General features: G+C 37.5%; 7 protein-coding genes across 7 annotated transcripts in view; 3 read left to right on the forward strand and 4 right to left on the reverse strand.

Moving 5' to 3' along the window:
- The window catches only part of LOC135795604 (dipeptidase 2-like), an 87,640-nt gene extending 77,304 nt beyond the window's left edge, over positions 1-10,336 (forward strand). Inside the window, exons 6-10 of the mRNA XM_065307321.1 lie at positions 5,253-5,385; positions 5,862-6,073; positions 7,599-7,860; positions 7,927-8,002; positions 8,356-10,336. Coding sequence (XP_065163393.1) covers positions 5,253-5,385; positions 5,862-6,073; positions 7,599-7,860; positions 7,927-8,002; positions 8,356-8,596 — 924 coding nt within the window. The 3' untranslated portion in view covers positions 8,597-10,336. The remainder of the gene's footprint in view (positions 1-5,252; positions 5,386-5,861; positions 6,074-7,598; positions 7,861-7,926; positions 8,003-8,355) is intronic.
- LOC135795607 (uncharacterized) lies at positions 77-1,875 on the reverse strand. Its single transcript, XM_065307325.1, has 2 exons — positions 1,707-1,875; positions 77-1,345 (listed from the first exon to the last, which is right to left on the reverse strand). Exon 2 carries the CDS (start codon positions 1,335-1,337, stop codon positions 234-236), a length of 1,104 nt encoding a protein of 367 aa, XP_065163397.1. The 5' UTR covers positions 1,338-1,345; positions 1,707-1,875; the 3' UTR covers positions 77-233.
- A 270-nt stretch (positions 10,337-10,606) lies between the features above and the next one.
- Positions 10,607-14,822, forward strand: Nufip (nuclear FMR1 interacting protein 1). The gene is given in 7 exon segments (XM_065308782.1): positions 10,607-10,730; positions 10,915-11,044; positions 11,154-11,560; positions 12,335-13,031; positions 13,034-14,208; positions 14,270-14,399; positions 14,464-14,822. Coding segments are annotated over 4 exon segments (1,647 nt in total). The 5' UTR covers positions 10,607-10,730; the 3' UTR covers positions 13,447-14,208; positions 14,270-14,399; positions 14,464-14,822.
- Positions 14,823-14,962: 140 nt separating this feature from the next.
- Positions 14,963-16,013, reverse strand: LOC135796668 (activating signal cointegrator 1 complex subunit 1-like). Its single transcript, XM_065308785.1, has 3 exons — positions 15,780-16,013; positions 15,636-15,726; positions 14,963-15,585 (listed from the first exon to the last, which is right to left on the reverse strand). Exons 2-3 carry the CDS (start codon positions 15,719-15,721, stop codon positions 14,964-14,966), a joined length of 708 nt encoding a protein of 235 aa, XP_065164857.1. The 5' UTR covers positions 15,722-15,726; positions 15,780-16,013; the 3' UTR covers position 14,963.
- A 28-nt stretch (positions 16,014-16,041) lies between these two features.
- Cdc6 (Cell division cycle 6) lies at positions 16,042-18,326 on the reverse strand. The gene is given in 3 exon segments (XM_065308781.1): positions 16,042-16,985; positions 17,052-17,442; positions 17,445-18,326. Coding segments are annotated over 3 exon segments (1,854 nt in total). The 5' UTR covers positions 18,046-18,326; the 3' UTR covers positions 16,042-16,123.
- Positions 18,327-18,480: 154 nt separating this feature from the next.
- On the forward strand, positions 18,481-23,197 carry LOC135796662 (cilium assembly protein DZIP1L). Its single transcript, XM_065308779.1, has 6 exons — positions 18,481-18,644; positions 18,958-19,049; positions 19,373-20,229; positions 20,283-21,951; positions 22,011-22,502; positions 22,571-23,197. The coding sequence occupies exons 3-6, from the start codon at positions 20,118-20,120 to the stop codon at positions 23,124-23,126; spliced, it is 2,829 nt and encodes a 942-aa protein (XP_065164851.1). The 5' UTR covers positions 18,481-18,644; positions 18,958-19,049; positions 19,373-20,117; the 3' UTR covers positions 23,127-23,197.
- beta3GalTII (beta-1,3-galactosyltransferase 6) lies at positions 23,147-24,616 on the reverse strand. Its single transcript, XM_065308784.1, has 2 exons — positions 23,629-24,616; positions 23,147-23,572 (listed from the first exon to the last, which is right to left on the reverse strand). Exons 1-2 carry the CDS (start codon positions 24,483-24,485, stop codon positions 23,296-23,298), a joined length of 1,134 nt encoding a protein of 377 aa, XP_065164856.1. The 5' UTR covers positions 24,486-24,616; the 3' UTR covers positions 23,147-23,295.
- Between the last annotated feature and the right edge of the window lie 79 nt (positions 24,617-24,695).

The raw sequence follows: 24,695 nt of genomic DNA on the forward strand, positions 1-24,695 counted from the left end.
CAAATGGTGGTCAAGCCGTGAGTAATATCCATTATCTACGGGCATTATTCACTTGATACTTAATATACAATTATAATCCTTTCATATATTGTATTTGTTTGTGAAATTTAATTAATGATTTTAACAATCAAGTCGAATCTTGACAATAAAAAATTAAAGTTAATTTACAACAATTTTTAAAACAAAATTAAGTTATTTCCTTACTTAGATTATCAAAAAATTAAAAAAATTATTTATACCTTCGTAGAAGCAATATTTTCAACTATATAGGAATCAGTCTTGCGTTTGTCAATGTAGACGCAAACCCTTTGCATTTGCTCCCTTAGCAGATACGGTTGAATATTCAGCCGAGGGAGACGCACGCTCAAAGGTCGGCAGAACGCCTGTTTCATACCCTTGATCGCATTGCGGCGTTGCCGATGTTGACGCTGTGGGAAGCTATACCTGCGTTCACAGCCCTTGTTATTCTTGGGTTTATACGTCACTTCATATTTGCACTCCGGTTTGGAAGACCTCTCGCTTGAGCTTCTGGTGCTCTCCACAAGGTATGCATTGGTCCAGTCTCGTTTTCTACAATAGGCTGCATCTACACAACCATATCTACCCCCACTCCTCAATCTTTTCCCATAGGGAGAAGAGAAAGGAACTTTGAAAGGGTACCATTTATGTAGGTTATGTGAATTGATAACAGAGGGTGTAGGATTAGTCACTGGGAGGTTAGTAGGCTGCAATTTTAGGAAACTCATGTAATCCGTCTTATCTAACACAGGATACTTCTCTTTGAGCACGTCTTTTAGAACCACAACAGGGGTTTTTGGCGAGTTTAATATTTCATTAACGTCTAACTTAAGTCGTTTCGGGGTAGAAGGTTCTGGGTCACAAGAAGGACCAGGAGAGGGGCTTGGGGTTCTAATTGATCTGGGGGAATCCATAGCTGGTCTCTTTAATGGTTTTCGTGGGGTTTTCAGACTTTTCCGACCATAATATTGTACGCATGAATCAAGCACAGCGGCTAAGGTAGAATGCCATGTTGCCACGACGTTGTGCACTTGTTCACGCACGTTCTTCACCTCTTGAAACGGCAGAATATCATCGGGCCACCACGGGGGTTTCACCTCCAAGTTGGTGAGCGCTTCCGCTTCGCTCGCCGCGTGCATTCTGAGAACTTTAAACAGCAACCGCTCCAAGTTATCAGTGCGGCAACTCTTTAAAGATCTGTACGTGCAAGTACCGCGGAGCAAGTCCCGAAGCAGTAACGAATCGACTACGACCTCGGAGTCCGCGTCGGCGCTGGCGTTTACTGGCGTCGCTGACTTGCAGCGAAATAGGCGGGTCATTGCATGTACTGCAAGCACAAAACACAACGGATGCTTAGAATTCCATTCTTATCGAGTAAACGTTGAAATAATCACTTATTGTGACGTTTTCACAACAAAAAATGAAACTAAATGTGTTTAACATCACAAAATGGCGTCGTGTATTACACAATATGCGCATGACGCATGCGCGTTGTATAAATAATCAATTTTGTTTAGGTTAAACACGGTACACGATACATTTCATGCGGCAACTCAGTAATGCATGACCTTGCTTGACGTAACACAAGCAGAAACATTTATGACCGCATACCGAGTTTTATCGCTATAAAATCAATAACAGCGCTTGAAACCGATATATAACGTAGCAGAGACTAACAGTACACTAACCTGAACGATAATCAGCCTTCTAATTGATATGTCTGTGCATATTAGTGATGAAAACACCAGGAACTATGTGCCGAACAGACGCTTGGAGGTTACGTTTTTGTTTAGGTGCAGAGACACCGCTCTCTCTTTATAACCGCGTCGGTCGATGAACGAACCTCGCCGCGCGGCTGCTGTTAGGAATGTGCAACGCGTTCACAACGGATGGAGGTGGTAAAACCGCGCATGCGCAGTACGCGCTGTTCTAACCGTTGTGTACGATCTCAACTGCAACATATATTACGCGAGAAATATAACTGAGAGTCATCGTGACCGTGCGAAATTTAAAGTTTTCAGTCGTTAAAACACAAAGTGACTTAATGCATGTTTTATTTTATTCTCTACTGAAATCCATTTATTCCGTGTAACTAAACGATGCGATTAAACCCCGACCACCAGTTGAAGGAATTGATAGTGTTGTGCCTTTGCCATCAAACCGCAATCAATGGAATTTCCAATAAGGAATCGATCCGCTTGAGCCCGGCGGTAAACGCTTCCTTCCGGGGCCACAAACAAATTACACTCTCATTTGAATAGCAACCCTTGAGCACATCAAAGCCAACAAAAAATCACAACCAAAACAACAGAATAATAAATTATTGTAATCTCAAGGATTAGAACAGCATCAGAAGAAATATTTGATGTAAAGATAAGAAGATCTACATTTTGGGCAGCGGACGTGATCAATTGATATTCAGTTCGGCGCGGTATCCACTTCTACAACGTAATGACATCGGTAGTTACAGCAATGTTGCAATCGCGCGCTGTCTAATCGGGTGGAAAATTACACGGTGTGCATGTCTTGCTTTCAAGATGGAGGCGCAGGATTGAAATTGAACTTGGGGGCCAGCGAATGTTTACCGGTTGAAATTGGCAAGTGGGATGAGTAAATGGCACCAAAACTCAACTCAAACGCCAAAACAAGATGGAGAATTATTATTAAAGTGGTAGTTACACTAGGATATACCAAGGAATCAGAAAAATGAAAAAGTTAAATTGAATTTTCTTCATTTTGGGTTTCAACTGAGCCAGCACGTCGTCGACCTCGACCGCATGTCGACAATTGATTCATTTGCCATTTTCGCCACGTGAAGCCAAGCATTCAACCAGAATAATGCACCTTGGGTGTAAATGTTCCACCAAAGGGGACAAATGGCGTTGTTTTCCTGATGGAAAATGCACGTGCAATTGGATGACCTACGTGTGCACCTCTTCCTCCAACAAAATGCACTATTCATGCCCACAACCTCGATAGGCTTCTCACTTTGAATTCCAGATGCAATTTTAAGCAAGACAGTGTTACCCTCTAACCCCACATCATGTGTGCAGGCAGTTGAGGTCTTATTGTGTTTTTGTAAAAGCAACAAAACATCAGAAGATACACTTCTGGGATTTAAATCGGGATTGAACAAGATGAAGATATGCGATTTCAAAGGAAGTGTTAAAGATGAATTGATCCAGATATGGCTTTCAGGGAGGTCTCCCGGCAACTTTGAGGGGATACATCAAACCCTGTCAGAGTTGTTGAATTTATTTATCGAATCGCTCCTCTTTTTGGTACAAAGTTAGAATTTCATTTTTCACTTCATCATAAGGCAAGTTAGGAGGAATATTTTCTGAACCTCACTGGACCCTTAGCCCTTGGACCCTTATATTTGCATTTTGGTCTTGGAATTACTGCGGACAACTTGGAATAAGAAAAGCAAGTTATTAATTACAAAGTTACAAACTGGACCTTCTACTGAACCCATGTACAAAATTTTATACAGGGTGTTCCTCAAACAAATTTCTTTTTTTTTTAATTTTTTGTGATTAATTTTTATTTTTTAACTTTTTGATTATTAGGGATGAAAATTATTTTGTTGAGTAACACTCGGTTTATCAAGGGTCTTGATAGAATAAAACCACTAATTTGGAAGCAGATGTTTGGAGGTTTTTTGCCTCCTTCCTCTCCATTCCCGGAATCCTCATCCCCCAATGCTGCGGTTGTCTTCCGTTGCTTCTACAACACAAGTGGCCGCGTGGTCCAACCTACCCCGAATAAGAAACACTCATTGTTGTGCCGTATTGTCCGTGGATTGTTCTCAATTGTAACATCTTCCCGACTTCCTCCTCTCGCGCCAAACTTATAATGCGTCTCGTTTTTTTGCGGCTGTGCGCCAAAATGCGGACGGCGCCGCATCAGCATAAAGCACTTGTTGTTTTCGTCGTTTTCCCGTTTTTATTTCATTGTAATTTTTGTAGTAATTTACGTGGGGTATAATAAGGTCGAGCCGGGCGCGCAATGTTTATGTTGGCAACAAGCGATGATGAAAAAAACGCGCGCGCCCGTTCCGTATTCAAATTGCATTCCGGCTCGAGGGGTTGGAAAGCTGGAAAGCTCGAATTGCGTGCGTGGTATATTCTATTATAAGCCGGTGGTCGACGACGGGGCAAAAACAAGACTCGCGCAAAAAGTTTCCGTCGCAATAAATTCACTTAAAACCGGAAGTGCCGAGTAAAATACTCTCAAGACCAACGAGATGAGAACATTTCAACGTACGGAAAAAAGAATGCGGAGTGGCTCGTGAAGAAAATCTATTTTCTTATTCCATATCCACGCATTAAACCCAAAAAATAAAAAGAATTTAACTTAAAACCTTCAAGAAGAGAAAAAAAAAAAAAAAAAACATAACAACATCACAGCGATATTATTTCCTGTTTTATTTGACAGAAAATACGGAATTTTTTTGACAGATCCCCAGCGACCCAATGCGGATAGGTTATGTTATCTCCACGAAACGTTTATACGTCTTCTTTTTCATTTTATCTGTTTATATTTTGATATTTTCGGCTCTCACCTGGGTGTCGGTAGCGCGCACAGCAAGCATGTTTATACAACATTGAAACGTAATCGTAAATCGCTCGAGCGATATATCTCTCATTCTCCGGGTTTTGCGCAAAACCCACCTGCCGGATGCATAATAGAGGCCCACTTTTCCGCAGCGCCTCGGACGTTATACGGAATTTTAAATGTCGCGCCATCATGAATAATAGAAACCATCGGTATCCCTCTGTCCCGCATACCTATTGTGAAGTCCATGCGCGTAACCAAAAAAATACAACACCAGCATCATGTTTTGCTCTCTGCTTGTTTATCGGATTCGGTATCACACCAGCCCATAAGTAAACTATGAGATGAGCGAGCGTGATGACCGCACGCATAAAAAGCATGATACACATCCTCAACGGATCCCCAAGAAAAAAAACATGCGTATCCTACTCTACAACTCCCATGAGAGGAGATGTTAAGACCTTAAAGTGGGTTTGAAGGTTTGAATTCTATTTTCGAAGGGATCATTCATGATTAACTAAGAAATTTGGAAATCTTCACACGCGCTGCGTCTAATGACCATGTGGTCAACGAATTTATGCAAACCGGAAACCGGAAACCGGAAACTTGTCTCTTTATGCAAAAGTTTAGGAACAAAGGTTAGATATAGCTATACAGTGTGTTTTTATTTGTTCTAGTTTTGGGCGGCGTACGTGCCGTGCAATTCGCAGTACAAGGACGCTGTGCAGCTGACCCTCGAGCAGATCGACGTGATTAGAAGACTGACCGAACTCTATCAACCCTCACTGACGCTGTGCACGTCGGCGGAAGGTAAATACGATATCATACCAATACAATACATAACCTAAAATAACTGAAACTGATCTTAAGCAAACACTAGCCAATAAGTTAGGTTATGTGCAGTTTGATTTACATACGAGTAGTGAATGTGAGTATAATTAACACTATGTGAAAGTAAAAAATGTGCCCTGCTCTCAGACACACATACGAATGTAAATAGCATTTTCCAGCACACGATGAGAAATGAAAATGTTATTACTGCGCGCTGAATTTTTATGCAATTATTAGTTCGTCCGTCTGTGCTCCGCGCCATGCCAGTTATGCCAGGCGAGGAACGTGCGCGCATAAAAGCACTTTGTTGAAATAATAATGAGCTTTGGCGCGGCCATTCGCGGATGCGTTTCGACTATAACTGCCACTCGTGCGCCAATGGCACCAACTCAATTTTATCCAGCGTGCATCGTGCAACACACATTTTCACAATTTGTTGTTTTATTTGCTTGCAGAAATCAAAAACGCGCACAGTAAAAACCAAGTGTGTTCTTTGATCGGCGTCGAAGGCGGGCATTCGCTCGCGGGGAGCTTGGGAGTGTTGCGATCGCTGTATCACGTGGGTGTGAGATATTTGACGTTGACTTCGTCATGCAATACTCCATGGGCGGAATGTTCCAATTCGAATTTACCGCCTGATAATGGTGGGCTTAATAATTTTGGAAAAGTAAGTATTTTTGATGTTTTTATGTAAAAAACAACGTTTTGTTAGTTACAACGTTTATAACTCGAGAACGGCTGGTCAGATTTTGATGATTTATGATTTTTTATATTCGTCTTTATCTCTAATAGGATAATAATCATTAAAATGTTAAATATAATTAGTGAAAAGTGGTTAAATAAGGGATTAAAGTTTATATGGTGATTTTTTCATAGTTTTAGTTAAATAACTGTCTCTCAGATGGCGCTAAAGTGTATTTTTAGCAATTCTCTTTTCTACTTTCAAGAAAATAAAATTTAATTACTTTTTTACCAAAAATCGCGCCTAAAAACTCATAATAACTATAAATTGAAGTTATGCAGGCGTTAACCTCACATTAGCGCAATATTTTGTAATATATTTCCAGCATTACAAATATTTTAATATTTTATGAAGCACTATTACTGCTATCATACATAATTAATCCGTGGGATTATGATTTTCCAATTTCATTTCATTTATTTTCGTTTCACATCTGCTTTTAATGACTGCACCAAGATAATGACAAAATAATTTATTATTCGAACCTCCAACCGAAAATCCCAATTAATCATGAATGCACAAAATGGCCGCTGCATCTCATTCGCGTTTTATTTTTACGAAATAATCAACGAATTGCTTATGCACAAGCACGTACAACATGCGGTTAAGTTAAAGCATGACTCTCATCATGTCATCATGTCATCTTGGCAAGTGCTGGGGTTGCACCGGTTGCATGCGCGCTCATAAAATTTATATCCGACATTGTTGACTCTCATCAACGCGAGCCTCGGGAGACGCTCGTGAACAATGTCCTCGCCGCGCTTGGTTTCTTTGCCAGCCGACGACGAGTAAGCTGTGTAAGCAAACACGACGACGGTGAAGTAATCGGCCACACGATGACGTACGTCCTCCTTCTTGTGGTGGATGCGCCGGGCGCGCCGATGACAGTTAATTAATTCCCTGATTAATGCGCTCCGGCGACAATGAGCCGTGAACTGCAACCAAAAAATACGCCGCCGCACGTTTTGACGGTGATAAATCGAGTAGGTAATCTCTTACAATAAAAATCATCATCACATTTGCGGTTATGTGTAAACGCTGTGTAAGTGGTTGTAATTATTCGTCGGTAGATGGCGCTGCGTAAATTGATATTTTATTCAATTCGCGAAATTGGGACATTGCGAGGTCGTCAGTCGCGTAAATGCGCGATAATGTAAATTAATGAACGGCGCACATTCCGCACGCTAAGCACGTAAAACTCGGGAAAATCTCCGCCGTCCGTTCGAGCGTAATTAATGAACGCACTCTCGCATATTATTATGAGGGTGAAACGACGAGCGCCCCGGAATGCATTAATACGTTAACGACAACGTCTTTCGACTTCATTTTCTCTCACAATTCGAAATGTTCTTTGTGCAAATACAGAGGGAAGTCTTGATTGAACCAGAGATATTACATAACCTTTAATATTTACTTGCTTTGACCTTGATTAAAATATTTGTGTGTTTAGATTGTGGTGAAGGAAATGAATCGCCTCGGAATGATTGTGGATCTTTCACATGTGTCAGTGGCGACGATGCACGATGCGCTAGCAGTGTCAAAAGCACCGGTTATATTCAGCCACTCGTCTGCGCATGCGCTTTGTAATTCGACGCGGAATGTACCCGATGCAACGCTCCGCAAGGTGGCGCTCAACAAAGGCATCGTGATGGTGAACTTCTACTCGCGGTTTCTAACCTGTAAGGACGTCGCCAGTGTATCGGATGCAGTCGGTAAGCTATGGTTTTGTGTTCATTAGCAAAGTTCTTTGTGTAACGTTGGGTTTTTTGTTTCCGCAGCGCACATAAATCACATCCGAGAGGTGGCCGGCGTCGATAACGTCGGTCTGGGTGCTGGCTACGACGGCATCAATTTGTAAGTTCATCCCTACCTGTGTGTATATACCTATGTATGTGAAAGTGTTCGTGCCCTGAGCGCATGATGCAATCCAATAACATTATAGTAATTGTCCGCATGCATCCGAGATGTATGGCCTTAATCCCTATCCGTGCTCCTGCAGGCACTGTAGGCACTGTTCCCTTCACTAGTTCGCATGCTTCTTGTTCCCCCGGTGAGTCTGAGCTTAATCCGCGCACAAAACGAACATACAGTGTGTTTAATAGCATGTGTATGTCACATTGTGTGATTGAATACGACTGGTTGCCTATGTTATCAATGCAAACACAAACAAACAGAGAACATAAACTAATTTTCGGTTTCGATTTTAGCGTCCCGCAAGGACTGGAAGATGTGTCGACGTATCCGACGCTATTCGCTGAGTTAATGGCGACTGGGAAATGGACGGTGGATGATCTGCGCAAACTCGCCGGGCTTAATTTTCTACGCGTCATGCAGGAAGTGGAAAAAGTGAGGGATGAATTCAAAAAGGCGAATGTACCGCCGTATGAAGATGTCATGCTGCCACGACCCAAGGAAAACAATTGCACATCGGCTGACAGTTTGAAATAAGAGATCTAACCTCAACTTGAAGCTATGAATCAATTTTTAATCAAAGGGATGAAAAGAAAATCATTAAAACTAGCATAATTTCACTAACAATAATAACGAGATTTACGACCCGCAACAATAATCAAAACGACCATTCAGTATTCTTCCCTGGCTTTAAAAACATTAAACTTTTAGAGAGAAAAATGCTAAATTTCGACAATTTTTGCTTCTGATTCGGAAATTAATGAAATTCAACGTGGAGTTAATAAGCGACCGGTGCTAACTGATTAATTAATAATTATTATTACGATTAAACGGGATTTTAAATCGATGAATCAATTAAATATGTACTTAAAGAACGCTGAATCAAATGATAAAAAGAAAAAAACTTTAAAAAATAATGAAAATATAATTCATACGATATATTTTGGTGATACTCGTATATCAGCGCGTATTTTTCCAATGATGCATTTTATAACGTTTCTATTGCCACATGTATTCATAATATTTCCTAATCTCTAGAGAAATTTATTGTTAGTTACTTGTGATGACCATGAGGTTAGGCAACCAAACATGCAAACAACTTAGGTTATGTTGATGTTTCACCTTTTAATCTTTATTATATTCGACACACACGAAATGTTAATTGTTTGTTACTCTAGTCAAATGTTACATTACCATTCAGTATTACATTCATCAAAGAAGATAATGACTGATACACTAATCTTAAATATCTTGAAAATTATCGGTAAATCCTAATCATGAATTATTCAATGTGGGCCAAAGTACATCAGCCAAACTGACAGCAAGAAACCAAACTGCTATGCATAAACAAACACGGAATTTTGCACAAAATAAATAAGATAAATCGTAAATGAATAAAAATAAGGCGTGAGATTCAGAGATAAACTTAAAAATTAAATTAATCAAATTAAAAACCTTTAAAAACATGGTTAACAACCAATAAATGATCTATTGTATATACTAGACTAGGATATATATGATATATGATATATATGATAATGATAATAACGTCTAAATTATGTTTTTAGTTGTTTTCTCTTAGTTTTTGTGTGGATGAGTATGTAAATTGTTGTGGAAACTTGTTTTCACACATCAAAGCAGCGATTTCTAAACACTTTAAACATGTAGCAACCACACATGACAATGTTATATGAAAATGTTTAAACTTTAAGCATTCGACGCGTAAATAATTCATGAAACACAAAAAATGGGAACAATTTCATACCATTTTTTAAATACTCAGATATTTTATGTTTTCGGGTATCCTATTGAATGCGACTCAATTCGGAGATTGAAAAAATGATAAAATTGAATATAAATGATCCTTAACATATCATAATTATAACTAGTCATCGCAATTATGAAGGGATGAAAATGGGGCAGTTTCAATAAATATTACAATGTTTTTTGTTTAAAATTAGCGTCTTATTCGGCTTTCGACTGTGAGAAATGAAAATGATATGCCCTGTGATGAAGCAATATTTGTATTATGTTTATTTGATTGTATTTTATGTGGTTTTAAACTTTTCTTGAGCTTTATTGTGCGAATAGTGTGGATTTATCAGAGTGTTTTATTTATGACCGTATAATACTGAGATTTATGTGCGTTACCGATGAATGAATATGAAAATATGAAGTCTATTATCGAGCAGATTGAGAGAAGTTTATATAAAATGAATTTGATGTTGATCCGTTTTGATGGTATAATTTGTAAGAAATACATTTTTTAGACAATTATTTTGAGGTTAAATTATTACGCACCTTTTTATATTGCAAAATTGTTGAATTCTCGACGTTTTCTTTTATATTTCAAGATATTTTCTTCACAATTTATTAAAATTTTACCTATTTTCTTTAAAGAAAAGTATCCGAGTACGTTTCTACACTTAATTAATCACGTTTTTAACAAGTCTATCTTTAAAAGTTCGTTTAATTTTAGGCGCGTATATTTCGTGTCCGTTCGTTTTTCTCCGCTTGCGCTCGTTTTATTGATTGGTTGCTATTGGTCTTCAACTACACCTCGGTGCTCCGCCTTGTATCTTGAGCAATCTTCAATCGTATGTTTCCGTGAGTGAATGTTTCTTAATAATTTGACGAGTTTTAATAATAAATAAACGATAAATAGTTAAAAGTAAGTATTAATCATACAAGCTTTACGCATTTTACTTTCTCTCAAAAGAAACAAGTGAAAAACGTGCATTTGCACGTGTGTTTTGCATGAATGTTAGTTATAACCTACAAAATCATACATGTACATTATATATTTTCGAAATATCGTAAAGTTAGATAGACATTTATTGATCTTATTTATGTAGATGAGGCCTAGATGCGGTCCATGGCCACCGATGAACATGGCAAACGGTATGCGGCCACCTATGCGAGGACGAGGTGGAGGACCTTGTGGTCCAATGAGAGGAATGGGTCCTAGGCCTCCTCCTTTCCCAGGTAAATAAGATTTTCTAGAATAAATTAATTCGATAGAGGCTAGAAATGTGAATTTTGTTATTTTTAATCGTTTAAGCTAACTTTTAACATAAATATTATGATTTTTAAGGTATGGGACCACCTATCAGGCATTTTGGCCCACCAATGGGTCCCAGAGGCCCACACAATCGTGCGGGCCCAATGATGCCCCGCATGCGACCTCCTTTACCCCATATGATGCCTCCGATGATGCGCCCACAACGTCCCATGCGACCGCCAATCAAAAAACTAAACAAAATGGTCCAAAACGAAGGAAAAATGAAGAAAAAGAAGCTGAAATTCCGCAGTTTCTACGTAACAAGACCCTGGGTCAACGACGAACTGCGTGCAGAAATCGCCAAGAAAGATTCACTCTTTGATCAAGCAAAGAGTTCAAACAAAGCCGACGATTGGGCTGCGTTCAAGGAGCAAAAAGATAAATGTGTTCACATGTACTCTGCACTCAAACTAGAATTCATTGGACAACACCCTGAGGAAGTAAGTACACCACTACTAATCACTAACTTTTTTGGTTCTTATCCAATGTTTATCCAATTCGCGCGTGTTTAACATTTAGCTTTGTTTTTCTGTTCTTCAGTTCATTTCTGTTCGATTGTAGAAATTTGTGATAATGCCACACGGTTGGTGTCTGTTTTCAGGACGTAGGCAAAATCATGGCCGAACTAAATTCTAACAAAAAGCCTCAGCTCGACTCGACAATGCACAATGCTGAGGCGAAAGTTGGCGAAGTTAAAAAACCCGAAGGCGCTACGCCGGCCGCCGAAACTACGGCGTAAATCTGATAGAAACAAAAATTACTTGTTTTCACTCGAAAAAAACTAACTCACTACAGGAAATAGTGTAACATTTGTACCTCAATGCGTGGAGCGTGGTGTCTTTCATACCTCTTTGCCAAAAACACGACCACGCTCCGCCCAAAAACCTAACATAATTCAATTATTAAGTAAATTAATATTTATTTAGAAAGTAATGCTCTCAAGTGCAAACGTATTAGTTGACTGGGTGTTCCAATCTTTTAGTGCTAAGCTCTAGTGTATTGTGACAAGTTTCGAAATTTTATTTCATTGGCAACACCCTGTATATTAACACACAAAAAGTACCTCTTTGTTACGTGTTCTAATAAAGCATCTAAGTCCAAAATTTACAGCATCACCCACCATCAAACACTTAGCTTGTGTTAATATTTCATTGGATAAAGGACGCCATCTTGATTTACGTGTTAGATGTATGAGACTAACAAATATTTTCCAGGTGTTTAGTCCTGACGAAGATGAATGCGCCGATGACGAGGCCGAGTATCTCTGCGAGCCTTGTGATCGTACTTATGATGATGAAGAGTCCTTCCGGAGTCATTTAGGTGAGCATCAAACGTGCGGCATTGACGGATGCAAATTCAACGCGCATGAATTACTGGTAATGGCGCATATCAAGATGCAACACTCGAGCGGGCTCTATGATCAGATTAGAAACATCTCCACGCCGGAGGATATTGAGAAGTGGCGTGAACAGCGCCGGAAAAATTATCCGAGTAAGGTTAATATAGAATTAAGGTATAAACAACAAGCGGAGATGTTGAAACGTGGTGAGAGAATTGGTCCGAATAAGGATCGGTTTGGTAGGGCAAAAAATTTAGCAGCTGAAAAGCGAGAAAAACGTGAGAAGCAGAAACAAGCGAAGAGAAAGAAAAAGAAGCTGGTTAAGAAGAAAAATGAGGAAGCTGTAAGTTTGATTGATGAGAAACTTGATTGGAATGGTACCATGTTTCCGTTCAGAGGGACAAAATTGCTGCAAGATGAAGAATCTAGTGAGGATGAGTTGAAAGAAGCGTTTAGTGATGATGAATGGGATCAAACTGAAGGTAATAATGTGGAGGAAGAAGTTGTACTTAACAATGCGCTTGGTGCTTTGATGGGAGCTTATGAATCTGATAGCGAGGAGGAAAAATATCAAAAATTAGTAATATTTCCAGTAATAACAATGATAAAACCATTGAAAAGACTGAAATAAACGCGGAATCTAATGATAATGATATTACTGAGGTGAAGATACTGAAACAACCTGTAGATATACCTGATAAAGCTACAGAAATGAAAAGTATTGAACGAAAAAGACCTGTTTCACAACCTGCAACATCAGATGATGTGCCAATACCACCAAAACGGGTAAAAAATAGTAAAAAGTTTTCTCCTGTACAAAAAGTAAGACTTCCTCGTAGACCTACACTGTTACAAAAGTTATTAGACACAGAAATTCGACATGAGCGTAATGTGATCTTACAATGTGTTCGATATGTGATTAATAACAATTATTTTGATAAAGAAACCTGTAATATCGACAATGCAGCGTCCACAAGTGAAGGTTAAGTCGGTAAATATAACAAACGCGTCAAAAATAATTTAAGCTGTGATATAAAACCGAAGTGTGAATGGATATCGAATAAAAGTTATTTTCGTTTAGCAAGAATAACAAATTGCGTTTTCAATCGCGTCGAATCAAAGCAGAAACAATAACAAATTCGTTGTGTTTTTTAAATTGCCGATTTGAAATGGAAAAAAGCAACTATCATGGACGTTTTGTTGGTAAGCGGCGCGTGAAACATGAAGATGATTGCATTCTGAATAGTTTTTGATGTTTTACATCTGTCGGCGTAATTAGGGCACTGAAATTCAAGCCATGTGCGCGAAAGATTTTCGCTCTTGTCACGTTTGCGTTGGTGAGATGATGTGAGACGTTACATCAGGTTCGGATATAAAAAGCATCCATTAACTTCGGTGATGCGTTGCCGCGTCGAACGCATTTGCCATTCGATTATTTTTACCAGCAATCATTCGAAAGGTGGCTATTTAAAGCGGCGCAATTTGTGCGCATCGAAACGCATTTATCAATCGCTTGCCGGCCGCCATCTTGTTTATGGCCGCGGCCACTTGTGTGCGCTATTTATGGCGGACGAGCAATAAACAAGCGAAATCTGCGCCGGAATGATGAAAAGCGGCGAGACGGATGAGTGAAACACCCCACCCGCATATATGCGAGTTGCGCTGCGAGAATTTTATTCACGGCTGGCATTCGGCACGCGCAATTCCAGAAGGCGTGATCGCTTCCCAGTGCTGTCTCCAAATACAAAGGTGAACTATAATTTACTCGTGATTGTTTTACATCTTCATTCAAACCGGAAATGATTTGCAGGTTTACAGCCTGAATCAAAATGGCGACGCCGAGCGAAGCGCAGAATCTCTTCATGACTTTCCTCATTCTCGCCCTGTTACTCTTTGCGCTGTGGATTTTATACGTGGGGATTGTGTAAACTAAATCAATGGTTAGTAAAACATTTTTTTATTTAAAAAAATTAAGTTTTTTTTTTATATATTTTTGTTTAAAAGGTTCATCAAATGAACGCGACGCTACATTACACTTTATTTTGTTAAAGTTTAGTTGAATTATTAGAAAAAAATGTTTTGTAAATAAATTGTAAACCGGAAGTGAACGTCAGCATCCAGAGAAACAAAATATTTGTTTACACTTTTGTGGTTATAGTAAGGAAATTAATGGCTAACTTCAAACAAAGTTATTTTGGTGCTAAAATCAACAAAATTTATTTTTACAATGTGATTGTGGTAAGTCTTTCGTAGAATTTATCCTCTGCAACAGTGAATCTAATCACAAGTGACACTTCTTTAAATTCTGCTTCACCAAAGTAAAAGTTTTTAAACTTTTGTAAAATATAAGATGCGTCAAATGATTCGCGTGTGTTGCTTTCCTGGGCGCGTTTCCTAAACATTGAATTCATCAATGTAACATGCAGTTTAACGTTATCATATTGTTTCCGCATAAGACCTGTATAAGAACAATAGAATAGGCATAAGTGAGGTTAAATAATGTTTTAACCTATAAATGATCTAAATATTACCTTTTTCGATAATAACTGAACAATATTATCAGCCATTCGTTGAAACTGTGTATTATACTTCGTTAAATTAAATTTTACTTTGCCATACAAAACATCCACAGCAGTTGGATCATCATTCATGATTTCCAGGCCTTCAAGGACAATTTTAATTGGTCCAGAGTTTAAAAACAACTCACTCAATGTGTTTTTATAGTTGTGCAGTGCTTCCACAGCAATTTCAATCTCTTTATCATCCAAAAGCACTAAAGGAGCAATTGTAAGATGTAATTTTCCTGGTGTTTGGAACACAGTCTCATCAACACCCCTCAATGGAGGACCAGTTACAATTTTCTGCTTAAAATCATCGAAATTCTTCCAAATTTCTTCAGATACCACAGGAATGGAGACAAAGTGAGTTATTTGCTTATTATCTCTGTTTTGTAGCACAATCATGTTCACTCTTGACCAGGCTGATGCCACAGATCTTTCTGTGGGTCCTGTGATGACAATCTTGCCTGTTTCACCATGTTTTGGGATTTTTATTGAAGTATCTGTGCTCATTTCAATTTCACGTTTGCGATTTCCTTTCATTCCTATTATATTTCCATAAAAAGCCCTAAAGTTTTATGTTTTAAAGATGTATTCATGTTTATTTCAAAAACTTACGAAGCAACATGGAACTCAGTAATGAATTTTCCTCCTTTAGTTAGGGTTATTTCTAAGTCATCATCATACTCAGCACAGTTAACCATTTCCTCTAAATTAAAAGAATGAATAATTTAGAAATTATTGTACTTTAAAACAGTTTACCATCATTATCTAAATAGGGTTCTAGTTGAGTTGGTAAAGTTGATTTTGTTTCTGGTTGTGAAACATCTTTGTAACTTCGAAAGTTACAATTTCCTACTTTACGATTGTAGGATTAAGTATTATTGAAGAATCATTAGTTGTTAAAATATCCATCTTTAAAGTTCTTCAATAATTTTGTGAAATATGAAATGAACAAAACACTCAACAAAACTAAGGTTACCATGATATAAATTGGGAGGGGTTTGAAATAAAAACATTTGAATTGTGCTTAAAATCATTTTGTTTTAATAGATTTCTGAAGTCAAATAGTTAAAATAGAATCACACATTTAAAAAAGTAAAATACTACATCTTGCCAAGAACACTAGTATCTTGTAAAATCATACTCATCAATTGTTTATCCCTCAAAGCACCACAAACCTCCTCCTCATCCCATTCCAAAGTAACTTTATGCAATCGTGGCTCCTTCCGGCCGAAAACCCTTAAAATACCTCTCGTTTCAATCAACGAGCAAAGTCCAACAAACTCCGCCTGGTCCACAGCTAATAAATTCCTCTTTGTGCAAACTTTCCTATAAACATCATGTAGTTTCCCAATAGTAACATCCTTATTCCTCGCCTGTTTAATAATCAACAATAAAGTACAAACGACAATTTTCTGCTGCAACGGGAATGAGTCTTCGCCATCTTCGTTGTTTAAATTATTAGAAGTACCATACACAGAGTTTAAAACACCTACGACGTGTTTCAAATCGACTGCTTTGTTAGCACTCTGCAATCCTACATCCGGAATGTTGTGATTTTCAATAGATTTCAACGTTTCTTGTTTCTTAAGCTGCTCTACTATCTCAACAACTCTTCTTCCAATGTCCAAAGCACGTCGGACATCACCCGAAATGGCGGCAACTTTACCAGCTAACATCTGAACAGCAACCGGGTGGAATAAATCAAGTACCCCGGCGGTTTTCAAACGATTGGTGAAAATATCAACGATTTGTGGTTTTGTATACGGTGCAAAGTGCATTAATTTAGGTTTTAGCTCCAGACGAGCTTGTAAACGTGGAAGAATTCGATCTGTTAAATCCAGAGCATTGGCAATACCAATCAAAACCAATTTGTAGTTGCTCCTTGATGGCCATTCGAAAATCGTGTAGAGAACCGATTGATTCCGACTTTCAAGTTGGTCGATTTCGTCCAGAACAAGCAAACTGTCAAAAAATAACAAAATTTAATTAAAAATCAATAATAAACACACATTTTTGTATATTACTTACATCATTTTGTGATTTCTTCCTAAATAATTCTCAATTACACCAATACACTCCTTTTCAGTTTTGCTTGACGTTTTAATACCCAACTCTTTAATAATTCTTGAATAAATAGATCCAGAGGATTTAATAGCTGTGCAATTGACATAAACTTCTTTAAACTGACTTTCAATCTCGGGTTCTTTCAAAATCTTAGACAAAGAAGCAGTTTTTCCTGTGCCTGGCGGTCCACTCACATATAAAGTCCCAGAAGACTGTTCTTTCAAATGTTGTGTAATAAATGTCCTTAATTCTTGATGTTCTGTTTCTCTTCCAGGCATTTCAACTGGTACAGTACTATGCAGAGCCTTTCTAGCATTCTGATAAACAGTTCTAGTGTCTTCAAAGTCTTTCTGCTTTTTGGACTGTTTAAATCTAACTTTTTAAATAAACTTGTTGGACTAAACAATATTTGTCCATTATCTTCAGTTTTCTTTAGTTTTGGAGGTGTTACATTACCCATATTCTCTATATCTTCAAGAGATTTCTTCTTTCTTGGTGTTAGAAGTAACTTTGTAGGGCTTGATAGAGGTGACTGAGACAATCTGCCAATCTTTTTTGGTGTTAATATCACTCTGGCTTTAACTGGACTGATGGGCGTTATAAATTCTTCTTCTTCATCTGATGATATCACAATACACTCTACATCTTTTCTGTTATCTTTTTTAATGATTGGTTTTTGCTCTGCTTTCTTCTCTGGAACTTTTTCAAGTTTTGTTGGTTTATTAACAACAGATTTTCTTTTGTTTGGCAGATTAATTGGTACATTTCGATAGGATTTATCTTTTGTTTCTGTATCACTCTCATCATCTGAATAGACAATTTTTGCTCTCACACTTTTCCTTGCTTGGAATGGCCTCAATGGTAATTCTTCAACAATGATGGAACTTCTTCTGGCTGCACCCCTGGTTATTCTTCCACTTGGCGTGATTGGAGCTTCAGGCACAACTTGTTTAGGCATTTTAAAACTTATTTCTATCAATTATTCGTCAAAGTATAAAAAGTTTAAGTTATAACTTCAAGTTATTGCTTGAGAGGTTGGTCAGAGACTAAATTTTAGTAACCATTTTGCTTTCCGGGCATTTATTCCTCAACTTTTGATGACTTCGAAGAATAGATATATTTTTCACTGAATAGGCACTTTATTTACACACTAATTACTATCATTAGTGTTGGAATCGATAGAATTTAGAGGGATTAACTCCTTTGTGTGCAATGGTCACAACAGGTTAACGACTTTAAATTGGCGCCAAAGCAAAACAAATTACGGGTAACAACCGTCATATGGTTTGTGTTTACAGTAGAAATTTTATATTTCGCGCGGTTTGAATTTACGGAAAGCAGTGCTGACAACTGCGTTTAGTTCTCTCAAGTGACCACCATGCCTGGCGCTGCCGTATACCGAGTTGACTTATTTCCGCTTGCCCGTCGTTCTTTCTCATTCCCATCTTCGTGTCGTACAGACGTACAACAAATCCGCTGTTATTTCAAGAATCATCTAGTTTGAGGATTCAATCCTCGTTCTAGACTTCTTTTAACAGCCCGAGGATGAGAGCGAAGGTAATATTTTATTTCATTACATAATTTGTAGTATTTTCTTGTTACTGTTTCTACGTCGGTTTGGTGCGTGTGTGATCGATTGTTTACCATGGTGTTCATGGCGGATTGTTTTCCCCGTTGAAGTTGTAACATAATGTGCCGGTTCTAAAGTATTTACTTTATCATACATGCGGATAATTATAAAGTAATTTATAGTAATGGTTTCTTTCCTTCACTTAAATTTTTATAGTAATTCGTTTTCAATGCGTAGTTGCTCTCTGCAACCTAACCTTTCTTCGATATATTTGCTAAAACTCACGTGTTCTTGTTACAGTGGCGTAAGAAGCGTATGCGAAGGCTAAAGCGTAAGCGCAGGAAGATGCGTGCGAGGTCTAAGTAGATGCCTGCCTGCTACACATTTTCCATGTAAGTACAGCAATACTTCTCCACACTTAAGCCTATTATTTTGCAAGCCACTCCATTTATATTATAAACTTGCATGAAGCAAAATTAATTAAATGATGTAGCTTGTTTAATTGAAATATTCCCTTCAGTTTAGGCACCTGTGTGCTCATAACAGGCTGTCATTGTTGGGGGGATATATCAAAGGGGTATGCTCCACTCCGTTATGTTGAGTATAACATGAACGGCTCTAAAGTTGCTCTACATTTTCTTTAATTCAAGTAGAATTTAATCTTTGCATGAGGACTTTTGTAAAATTGTAACTTATTGAAGTTTTGTCCAAACAGGTTGAATTCGCTTCTACAATGCGAGCGATCGTTCGCAGAACAAGATTTTTCGGCCGGCGTGCACATTGAAGGAACGAATTTTCCGTAAAAATACTTGTGAAAAACCCTTGTGTGTAAACTTCGGCTTATATACAAGTGAATAAAAAACAAAAAATGTATTCTGTCTTTGTTAATGTATTATCAGTCCTATAAATATGTTGTAACAACAATAAAATGAGCGGGAAACACTAACATGCGTTGTTCTACAGCAACTCGCCATTTTCGTATCATTAACATACTACAGGGGTACTGTAAAGTTCTGAATTTAGTATTTACTTCATTTAAATACGGATCAAGTAGTTTGGTTTATATTTAATCCAAATTGTCATTGAATATTGTCACATCAACTTCAAATTCCAACCGAAACGTTTGTGATTTATAATTTTATCGTCGTGATTAATATTTTAACGAGAAACGTCTTAAATAGCCTGATTTTATGGTAAAGTCCACGAGTAACCTGGGGTTAGTGGGTTTCTGGGATCGGAAAGACTGCGTGCGCATATGCGACACGTGCGTTGGGTTTATTTAGAGACCGTTGCTAATGACAACCGACGATTCATACAACTTTGGCTTTGTGGACATTATTGTATTCATTAACTTATTAAAACAGTTATTCATGAACGGTGGTGGTGATAACACTAATGCCAAATAACATGAAGTAAATCATTTGCAACTTAAGTTAAATTAACATAAAACCACAGGAATAATGTGCAACACCGAAGATTGTTTGCATTACGATTATGTGCGGCTTGCATGGGACATCGGATTCGCCTTTGAAGAGTATGATATGAAACATGGGTTTGATATCAGTGTAATAGGTGGGTTATAATTAACAAATCATACGATTTTCTTATTTTATTGTTATTTATAGGCCTTGTTGATGTAGATAAAGTAGCTAAAGAAAGAGATATACCAACCGTGGTGAAACACATTCCGACTTTATTAAATTTCCGCCTTGACAATGAAATGGGCAAAGTGCTCGAGCCAAATTTTATAAAACTATTCCGTCTTTCACAACTTGCGATTCAGTATTTAATATTCTGCAAAAAGTATCTCGACAGCACCGTAGCGCTTATTAAAAACGAAGTAGTAGCTATAAACGACGAAAAATCAGATTTAGAAGTTTATTTAAAAGAGTTACAGTTAGATAATGAAACAGTTAAAAGAAAATACGACGAATTGAAAGCAACATTATCCACTGCTTTGTTCAAATGTGACGAATGTGGCAAAACTTTCTATTCCGAAGAGTATTTATTAGCTCACCAGAGACGAAGACATTTTGTAGTTCATGATAATCAAATGCAGACTGAAGCGGATAAGTTGCAACTTGAAATTAAAGAATTGAAACAACGATTGAACAGTACAGAAAGATTCATTTTAAACAACGAAAATAAATCTGATGAAAAAGATAAAGATGAAAAAATAAGCCCGAAAGAAAGTGAAGATGATAAAGAAAAAGAACTTGAATCTGTTGAACCTAATAATGACGATGTGAAAGAAAACTCGATTCAATTCAAGTTTGAACAGTTAAAGAATCACATTGAGACTGAAATTAACTCATTGAAAGATGAAGACTTTTATAAAGGAATATGTGAGAGGTATATTAAAGAACGTGTGGAGAAGAATTTGTCAATTACCACAATTCAAAGTGGAATAGATAAACAAGATGAAAACATTCAAGCAAAAGGTTCTTCTGTGACTGTGACAATTGACACAACTGATGCAGATAATTCCAAGTTAAACTTAGTTAAAGCTGAATCTTCCACACAGACTGAACTGAAAAACACTGTAAGTGAAGGTACTTCTATGAGTCCACAGCCAACACCAAGAAAACTAAGCAAATCACATGATGAAGATGGTGATAGAACATCTCAAACAGTTGCAACATCAACAAATGATACTAATGATGCTTCTTCACGAAGAACGAGTGTTGATGAATCGTCTAATACTGAAAATAAAAGCAGTCAGGTTGTGATTAGGTCAATAGAAGAGAAACTAGCGAAAGAAGCTGAGCATCAAAGGGAAACATTGGAGCATATTTTGGATTTGAAGTTGTCGGGGAGTTTAATCAAAATGGAGGCGCAGATGACTGCGTTTTGGCAAAAGTTAAACGCCTGGGAGAGTAATTTAACAGCTAGGTCAAGTTCTGTGCCTTCTATTAATGTGCACTCTGAACCTGTGAAGAATACGAGTGTTCATAGAGAAAACGGTGATGTAACAATACGCAGACAGAATTCCGTTGGGAGTTTAGCATCGAATAGTCCAATACATAAAATAACACCTAGAGATCATAATGTGCATGATGCTAAAAGTCAAATTGAAGCGAAAGCTCCAAAAGCTTTGCCAAGAAGTTTTAATACCAATAAACAAAACTCGCCTGTTATGGTTGTACCCAAAGTAATTGAACCAATTGTTAATGTTAGGAATAATGATGTCACTCGGTTTTTGGATTCGAGTGATGAAGAAGATAAGAATACTGATAAATCATCTGAATCTACAAGTGAAGAGGAAACACCAAGCAATATTAAACCAACTGATAGGTATTAAATTTATGTTTATTTAAGTTATATGTTTAATTTTAATTTTATCTTGATATTAGTTTCAGGAAACGTCTTGATGAGACTTTATTACAAAGATTAAAACCTTCAGCAACATTAAAACCAGTTGAACCAAAAGTAAAACCACCGGTGCTTCATAAAATGTCGAAACACGTATCACAAGATGGCGGACCGTCAAAACCCACAAAAGTATCTAAAATTGTTGAAAATAAGAATAATTCTGATGAAGATGATGAAAGTGATTATAATGATTTAAAGAAACGTCTTAAACGCCACGTTGAAGAGTCTGTTAGCCAAAAGTTGAAAGAAATTGGAGTGTCGCCACATTGGAAATGCCTTCCAGAAAAGTCATATAATAAAGCAATGGAGATTGTTGAGCATCAAGCTAATTTATCGAAGAAAACTATCCATGATTTTCATAAAATACGAAAAAACATCGAACGCTCCATTGATAAAGAAATCGAAAAGAATAACGAAGTGAGAAAACGCAGAACTACGCAAAATTTACCCACAAGTGTTTCAGATAATGAAGGGTAAGATATGTAAACGTTTGTTTCTACTTTAAATGTTACATAATTTGTTATTTTGTGTGCTTAAATAGAGCTACACCATCGGAATCTTATGCTCCTTCAGAATCATCAGTAGATATTCCTCTTCAAAGGGTAACAGGACGTCCCACGATTAAACCAAACTCTCGTAGGGGTTCCATGCAAACAGAATCATCAATTCAAAGCCCCGTACTAAATTACACTCAACAACAATCAACCTTAAAAGTATTGAAAGGTAAGAAGCCGGAAAATAATGTTGTTACGATTATTCCCTCAAAGCAAACAAAACCAGAAGTTAGAGCTGTGAATACCACTGGTACTGCAACTGCGACAAGTAGTGCTCCTACATTTGCAACTGCTGAGTCTGCACCACCTCAAAACAACAAAAAGAAAGTTCTGTTTAATTTAGAAAGCGATACAGATCTATCCTCACAACAATCACCTGAGAAATTACCTAAACCACAACTTCAAAACAAAAAAGATCTCACCTCTTTCGTAGAACAAGAAAAAACTAAATTAAACGTAGAAAAACAAGGAAAACAAAGGAAACAACTGGAATTACACACTGGTTCCGAATCGTCGGATTGGGACATTAGCGACATCACATGAATGTCTACATAAAACCAAAGTTAATGTTATCTGAATCATGTAAATAGAGTATTAAAAAAGCATGGTTCATACATGGTTTCTTAAAGCTATTTTTAACATTCTTCGCCGCCATCTTGACTCATCAGCGTATCAGCGGTTAGCGGAGTTGAAAAGGTGCGAAATTGATTGACTAGTGTTGGGTTTTACAGCATTGACTAGGCGGTGCTCGCCAATCGTACAAGTACTGCTTGCGTTGTGTCCTTTCCGTATCACAAAGCTCGCTACCAGCGAGAATATTCTGGTAAAGTGTACGCATTTCATCGGGCGTCATCGGATGTGTAACGAGGTAGAAATTTTGACAGCCGCGCGACTTCCATTCGGTGTCAAATCGAATGTCATGAATTCGGACAAGTTGGTTCTTTGTTCCTAACCAAGCTCCAACGCTAACATCCTCAGAATTGTACAACCTTCAATTAAAATAGAGTAAGAATAAGATTATATATTAACTTAAACATTGACTTACTTTAAATGATCTTCATTGGATGCAATATATTGCACTAAGTTTCTTGACAGAATGTATCCACCACCCAAAGCATAAGTGATATAATTATCACACAGGATCCAATCATCTTCCTTCCATTTGCCTTTTTGTTTAACATGAGCTGCTCCATGAAAGTACCCCCAATATATGCCTAATTTTGATGCTCTTTGCATTGTGAGAGCAGAATTTGCCTGAACATTCACTCTCATGTAATGTGAGTCATATACATTTGTATCTTCAAAGTTAAACTGAGTTTTTTCATTGTTGTATAATAATTCAAAGCTAAGCAACTCCTCTGCCAAGTGGTCAAGCCTCACAAAGCTATCATCATCACACTTTAATAAATATTTAAAACCTAGGCCATAATCCACCTGATCACTCAGCCAACTGAATGATTTGAGCACTTTGAAAGTCAAATTCTGATAGCTATCTTGTATAGGCAATATTAGCATATCACTGTGATCTGTTTGCTCAGCTCTTAGCTCTTGTAGCTTAGCATCTGGTAGGCCAACACTTCCAATTGCAAAGTAATGCTTAAGTTTAAATTTGGCATTTTCTTCTTTTATATGAGGCTGGATAACTTGTAACTTTAGCCAGGTATCTCTGATAATTTGTCGCTTCTCGTGATTCTGTGGTGCTGAGAGTATTAGAATAATCAAATCGGGGTTTTTCAGTTTCTCGTTATTCATTATGTTGTATTCTCTATCAACATCATCCAGTTTGCATGTTCTTTCAATGGGATATAAGTTGATAGCAACCATACATCCAAAAAGGAAGGAGATGGTCGCGATGAGTAGCACTTTAATACGGCCATGATTGCGTTTGAAGAGCACTTTCATGTTTGCGCACAATCTTTTACTATTGCTATCATTCTAATCATGTTTTGTTAAACATTTGCTTTGTTTTGAACGTTTTGATGCAGTGCGGTAGAATGTTTAAGGTTAACGACGCAATCGATCGATTTTTTAGTAAATTATGCATAAATTAAGAAAAACGCGTCAAAATGTTTTATTTTGGATGATTTTAAGTATGTGTATATATTTTGCAGT

The sequence above is a fragment of the Atheta coriaria genome, unplaced genomic scaffold (genome assembly GCF_025399875.1).
Source record: "Atheta coriaria isolate IRGN ID8LTWV9N9 unplaced genomic scaffold, Caltech_Dcor_3.1 hic_scaffold_7_pilon, whole genome shotgun sequence".
Lineage (NCBI taxonomy): Eukaryota > Metazoa > Arthropoda > Insecta > Coleoptera > Staphylinidae > Dalotia > Dalotia coriaria.